The sequence below is a fragment of the Impatiens glandulifera genome, chromosome 8, assembly GCF_907164915.1.
Source record: "Impatiens glandulifera chromosome 8, dImpGla2.1, whole genome shotgun sequence".
NCBI lineage: Eukaryota > Viridiplantae > Streptophyta > Magnoliopsida > Ericales > Balsaminaceae > Impatiens > Impatiens glandulifera.
In genome coordinates, this window is record NC_061869.1 from 25,761,254 (window position 1) to 25,768,543 (window position 7,290).

At 38.9% G+C, this 7,290-nt stretch overlaps 1 protein-coding gene across 1 annotated transcript; it reads right to left on the reverse strand.

Moving 5' to 3' along the window:
• Nucleotides 1–5,170: 5,170 nt before the first annotated feature.
• Nucleotides 5,171–6,391, reverse strand: LOC124913218. The gene has a single exon (XM_047453815.1). The coding sequence runs from the start codon at nucleotides 6,389–6,391 to the stop codon at nucleotides 5,171–5,173; it is 1,221 nt and encodes a 406-aa protein (XP_047309771.1).
• Between the last annotated feature and the right edge of the window lie 899 nt (nucleotides 6,392–7,290).

Sequence of the window (7,290 nt, forward strand, 5' to 3'; positions counted from 1 at the left end):
GAAACTGTTTAACGACTTGTTCTTAGTAAATCGAGTCTTCTAGGCGTAGACTTTTGGATGATGTGTTTTGTTCAAAGGAGACTCATTTCACCTTGAAACGGTTTAACATCTTGCTCTTGCTCGCGTTTCATTCATAGGAGACTCATCTCACCTTGAAACTATTTGACGTATTGCTCTTGCTAAGTCGAGTTCTTCTCGACGTAGACTTTGGGTGAAGTGTCTTTTTCAAAGATGAGACTTATCTCACTTTGAAATTGTTTAACGCCTTGCTCTTTACTACTTCGAGTTTTTCTCGACACTTTTGGACGACATGACTTGTTCAAAGATGAGATTCAACTCACTTTGAAACCATTTAACGTCTTGCTATTTTCTACATTGAGCTCTCTTCAACATATATTATTGGGAGACGTACCTTGTTCAAGGATGAGACTCATCTCACTTTGAAATTATTTAACGTATTTCTCTTTACTACATTGAGTTCTTTTCGACGTAGACTTTTGGATGACGTGACTTGTTCAAAGATGAGATTCATCACACTTTGAAACCGTTAAACGTCTTGCTGTTTTCTAAGTCGAGCTATCTTCAACATATATTTTTGGACGACGTGCCTTGTTCAAGGATGAGACTCATCTCACTTTGAAACTGTTTAACATTTTGCTCTTGATAAATTGAGTTCTTCTCGACGTAGACTTTTGGGAAAGGGGGATGTATTCTATCCATAGATGAGACTCCTCTCACTTTAGAGCCCTTTTAACGTCTTTCCATTCACTAATCATGACAAGTTTGATACTCGTTTCAACTTTTATTTGTGGACCTTCCTAGATATTTAAAAATCTGTCATAGGGCCTAGTCCTCCCTTGACTTTAATTTAATGGATCGCCTCTCATGGCCTAACTTTAGAGGAAAGTGCACATAATCTTTATGTTTATTTTGTTTTATTGAGAACGCTCCTAATTATGACTTAGGTTTTAATTTTTTTTAATAGCGATGGTGAAGACACATATTTTATTTTCCATTTTGTTTAACAAAATGCCACTAGTATTGACTTAGTGTTTTATTTTTTTAGACATCTCTAGCTTTTAAATGTGAAACCTCTTTTTTTTCTTATTTGTTTTTTTTAGACATCTCTAGCTTTACGTCATTTTTCTTAACAAAATTCCCATAGTATCGACTTAGAAGTTTATTTTACTTCTCGTTGTCTAAATGAATGAATGATGTGAGACTAGTCTAACCCTTTAGTAGTTGTTGGCTTTTTTTATTTGCATTTTCTTTTTCGATATTGGATCAAAACGTTTTTAAAAGTTGGATTCATCCATTCATTTTGTGATTATTTCAAAAAGAGACCAATGATCGTTGTATTTCCTCGACACAAAGGTCATTAATCATAAAACGCTCTCTATTGCCAATGATTACTCTGAATTTTCTTTCCGAGTGATCTTATTTTGCTCAAACATCAATAGTCAAAGTTCATCTCACGCTCAACTTAACTATTTTATCAAGAGGTTCATCCTTACTTTTAGAAAGCTATGCATTATGACCTTTATACTTCATTTTTTCTCATTTTGTTTTCTTTTTCTTTTGACATACTTGGGATGCATATGATAAAATCAAAACGTTTTTGTTGTTTTATTTGGCAATCAAGACAAGAGTCTAGTTGAACAATTAATGTTGATTTCAATATCTCAATCTCTATGAGTATGCACCTTTTTTTCATTTTTTAGACCGAGGTTCTATCCAATAGAATCAATACATTTATGCTCTTGCCATTCTTGGTAACAAAATCAAGAGTCTTGATGAGTAACAAATGGTGATTTTAATGTCTCAACCAACACAATCTTTTATTGATATTATTTTTTGAAGCATTCAAGTTATTGTTGGCCCAAGAAGAGAATCAGTCACAAAACTTTGAGAAATTTCTATAAAATCTTAAAAAAACAATTACAAGAGTTTTTATCTCTCTCTTATTTTTCTTCCTCTAATGAGAGTAACATACACTTTATTTATACTAAACTAAAAAAACTCTTAATTTTCTAATTTAATGAAATTTATTGAAAATATTCTATTTTCCTCATTATTGCAAATATTTTGTTTTCTTCATCATTGCAAATCTGTCGTTTTCCTCATTAATGTAGATCTTCCATTTATTTGTAAACGTTGTAACATCCAGGAGTAATACAACATTCTCCCCCTTAATCCTGGCGTGGTTCGAGATCACGAACACCGATCAGGTGTCGCATCATCACCAGTTTTGATGCTGGCAAAGCTTTCGTAAGTATGTCGGCCTTCTGTTCATTCGTTCGAACAAACTCTACTTTGATTTGACTTCCTTCAACACACTCTCGAATGAAATGATATTTCGTGTCGATGTGTTTGCTACGACCAAGAAAAACTGGGTTTTTCATGAGTGCAAGTGCAGACTTGTTGTCAACGTAGAGCTTCACTGCCTTAGGTTTCGAACCACTTAGTTCAAACAATAATGATTTCAACCAAAGTGCTTGACACGCTACCGCTGCTGCCGCCATGAACTCTGCTTCACATGAGGATAATGCCACTGTTTTCTGTTTCTGGGAGTTCCACGAAACAAGACTAACGTTAATGTAGAACGCCATGCCCCCCATACTTTTCCGGTCATCTAGGTCACCTGCGAGATCACTATCAGAGTAACCCACTATTTCTTCGTCACCGCCTCCTTTTCGAAACACTAGACCTAAGTGTATAGTGCCTTGAAGGTATCGAAGCACCTGCTTCACTGCCTTGTGATGTATCTCAGTTGGCCTCTCCATGAATCTACTAACAACACCAACATCATAAGAAAGATTTGGCCTTGTATGAAGGAGATATCGTAGACAACCAATGACTCTTCGATATTCAGTTGCATCAATCAGTTGTTCTTTGGGATCCTTATAGAGTTGAGCCCTATGCTCCATTGGTGCCTTTGTTGAGTTACAATCAAGCATTCCAAATTGGTTCAGCACCTTTTTGGCATATGTTGTCTGCTTGATCGAGACACCTTCTTCGAACTGATCTACCTCGATTCCAAGGTAGTATGAAAGCAATCCGAGATCACTTATCTCGAACTCCTCCATTATCTGCTTCTTGAAAAGTTTGACACCCTTTGGATCTCCACCTGTTAAAATAAGATCATCCACGTAAATACCAACAATAATTCGAGTATTAGCGTTGCCTCTTGTGTACACCGCTTGCTCCTGTGTACACTTTTCGAAGCTCATTTTCTTCAAAATTTTGTCCAACTTTAGATTCCACGCACGAGCAGCTTGCCTTAGGCCATACAATGCTTTTTTTAATTTAAGCACCATATTCTCCTTCCCTATTTCCTTGAATCCTTCCGGCTGAGTTACGTACACTTCCTCTTCCAGTTCTCCATTGAGAAAAGCTGACTTTACATCGTGATGATATATTTTCCAACCACAATTGGCTGCCAAGGCAAGAATGACTCGAATTGTGTCCATTCGAGCAACTAGAGCGAAGGTTTCTTCGAAGTCAATGCCTTTTCGTTGCACATATCCCTTTGCAACTAAACGAGCTTTGTGTTGGATCACCTCACTATCTGAGTTTTTCTTGAGCTTAAATACCCATTTGAGTCCAATTAACTTGTGTCCGACTGGCAATGGGCCGAGAGACCACGTCTCATTCTTCTCGATGGCTTCAATTTCTTTAGTCATTGCTTCTTCCCATTGTGGTTGTCCAGCCGCTTCATTGTAGCAAGAAGGTTCCTCCGTCAGTGCTAACATCAAATCTTCAAAATCAAGTGTCACTCGAGGTGCTTCTTCTAAGATATCGGTCATGTTCTTGTATCGAACAGGTCCTTCATCACTCCCAATGTATCCACCTGACCATGGAGTGGGTAAACCATCGCCTTGGTCTGTTTGTTCAGTCACTTGCTCGAGCTGTGGAGGATTCGAAACAGCCTCTTGGAACATTTCTGAAGTATACTGTCCTCTTGTCGATCCACTCTCAAATGGGATCGTTCGAATTCCAACATGCTCGTGATTAAACTCTTCGTAAACTTTGAAGGGTTGATCACTCTTTTCATTTTGCCAATCCCATGCTGCACTTTCTTCGAACACAATGTCACGACTCACATGTATCTTGTCATTTTGTGGTTCGAGCAACCTTGTGTGCCTTACTTCCTTCTTCGACACCTAAATAGACAAACAACTGACTTCTGTCGTCTAACTTTTTTAAATGGGGAGTGGTCACCTTGGCATGCGCAATACACCCAAAACACGAAGATGCGCTAGGTGTGGCTTCACTCCAGTCCACATCTCAAATGGAGTTTTGTCTCGAACAACTTTGGTTGGAATCCGGTTAAGAAGATAAATTGCATGACGAACTGCCTCCCCCCAATACTTGCTCGGGACTGCCATGCTTTTGAGCAACGACCTAGCCATGGCCATCACTGTTCGATTACGCCTCTCCACCACACCATTTTGTTGAGGAGTGTATGGTGCTGTGAATTGTCGCTCTATCCCTGCTTCTTCACAGATCTCTCAAATTCCCTCGAGAAGAATTCACCTCCTCTATCTGAACGAAGGACTTTGATTCGAAGTCCGGTCACATTCTCGACCAATTGCTTCGTCTTCTTAAACGAAGAGCATGCTTCGTACTTTGTTCTCAACATATGGAGCCACATCCACCTGGAATTATCATCAACAATCAGCATGAAGTATCGATTTCCTCCTAGGGTTGATGGCGTGATTGGCCCACATAAGTCAATGTGCAACAATTCGAGTGGTTTTTTAGCTCGAAACTTGGCTTCTAACGCAAACGACTATCTCGTTTGTTTTGCAACTAGGCATGTTCGACAAAGTTGTTTTGGAGGAGAAAATTTTGGAACACCAGCAGCCATTCCCTTATTTATGAGGGACTTTAGTGCTTGGAAGTTAACATGACCGAGACGAGCGTGCCATAACCATGCTGGATCTTCAAGATTAGCTAAAAGGCAAACCGTTTTTGCTAATTTCAAGCAAATTTGATATAGTTGATTATGCGTTCGTCTCACTTTCATGATAAGGCATGAAGGGTTTTTAGCGAAGACTTTAAGCTCTTCTCCGTCCATCACCACCTTGTGACCTGTCTCGGTAAGTTGCCCGAGACTCACTAGATTACTTTTTAAAGAAGGAATGAAAAACACTCCGTCGAGAAGCCACTAGTCGCCATTTTTGCATTCGAACATGATAGAACCTTTACCACAAATTTGTACCGTGGAACCATCTCCGAACTTCACCTTTCCAGTGACTGCCTCGTCTAGTTCAAAGAATTTCTCTTTATCGCCAGTCATGTGATTGCTAGCGCCATTGTCCAAGAACCAAGATCCTATTGATGTCTCATCGTTCTTAGCTTCTAGAATTTCTGGAGTCAGCTTCATTTCATTCAGCATGACAACATTGATTGGCGGAATCTCCTCCGAGATTTCCATAAATAATGCTCGCTCGACGTTGTCTGCGTGGGTAAGGTGTGATACCTCGTTCTTCTTTGCTCGACATTGTGTTGAGTAATGTCCCATCTCGTTGTAATTAAAACAACGAATGTGACTCTTGTCTCGAGGAGCTCCTCGACCACCTGAACCACCTTCTTTGTCTTTCCGAGACGGTGCTCCTCTGCCTCCTCTCCCTTGGCCTCTACCTCGGGTTCTACCTCCTTGACCACGGTTCCCACTATTTGTGGAATCCTTTTTCCACTGGTTCAACGAGTCTTCCTCGTCCTTTTTCAACCGTTCCTTCCACTCCTTTTGAGTGAGTAGCACTTGTCCTTCGTTTCCTCCAAAGTTTGTGTTTTTCTTGCGCGTACGCTCCTCGAAGACCTTCAGCCTTCCAACAGCTTCCTCAAATGTTAACGTCTCGAGGTTGTAAAACTGCTCGATGCCGGCTACCACACTGATAAACCTTTCTGGCACGGTGTCAAAGAGCTTCTTTACGATTGCAATATCATTTAGTGTTTCTCCAAGGCTTGAGTACCTGACTGATATGGATGTGAGTCGACCAGCATATTGATCGAGCGACTCACTGTCGTTCATATGCATCCTATCGAACTCACTCTTCAATGTCTGCAATCGTGCATTCTTCACTCGGTCTGCGCCGACGAACCTCGTCTTGAGACAATCCCACACTTCCTTCGCCGTCTTCTTATTTGCCACCTTCATTAGAAGATCCTCCGGAAGTGCTTGTAGAAGATGTGACCTCGCCTTCTTATCACGTCGGACATCAATCTCTGTACCTTCTACTGACTCGACTGCCTCCCATACTCCTTGGTCCTCCATCATAGCCTGTACACGAATCACCCAACTGATGTAGTTCGTGTGTGTTAGCTGCGGATAGTGGAATATGCCATTGTTTTGTTGCGCTCCTGATGATCCTGCACCCTTCGACATTTGATCCCACCGGATGATTTTGGGCATTCACCTAATGCTCTGATACCAAATGTTGGCCCATGAAGAGAATCACTCACAAAACTTTGAGAAATTTCTATAAAATCTTAAAAAAACAATTACAAGAGTTGTTATCTCTCTCTTATTTTTCTTCCTCTAATGAGAGTAACATACACTTTATTTATACTAAAATAAAAAACTCTTAATTTTCTAATTTAATGAAATTTATTGAAAATATTCTATTTTCCTCATTATTGCAAATATTTTGTTTTCTTCATCATTGCAAATCTGTCGTTTTCCTCATTAATGCAGATCTTCCATTTATTTGTAAACGTTGTAACAGCCAGGAGTAATATAACAGTTCTCACGCACGACCATCATAAGTTACATCTCTTTGATAACGTGGTTTCAAGTTTGAGTTATGAATTTCCACGAGCATCACTTAGAAATATTAGAGATTTTAAGTGTTCATGTGGCTTAAAAGAGTACTTATTCAAATATCTTTTGTTCGAGTTTCAGAAAACATTGAGTTCCTTTTAAAACAATCATTAAAGTGAACGAATTATTCTTCATTCCTACTTGTTTTTTGAATCCTTATTGTTCGTTGTCTTTTTAATCATGTTTTTCTCTCTCTTTTTGTTTTTTCCCGTTAAAGGGCTAAACAACATCTTATTTTCTTTAATAGTTTTTAGAAAAGTATGGTGATGATTGGGCTTAAAGAAAAAGTTGTCGACGTATCATTTTTACTAGGAATCAGGTCATAACATAGTTCAACCACACATTTGAAAATCATCGATTTTTAAAGTTTTTTTTAGTTTACATTTTTCTCTTTTCTTTTTGGTTTTATTTTTTATTTTTTAATGCCTCTAGTTTTGGAACTAGGAATTTATTTTGATAAATTT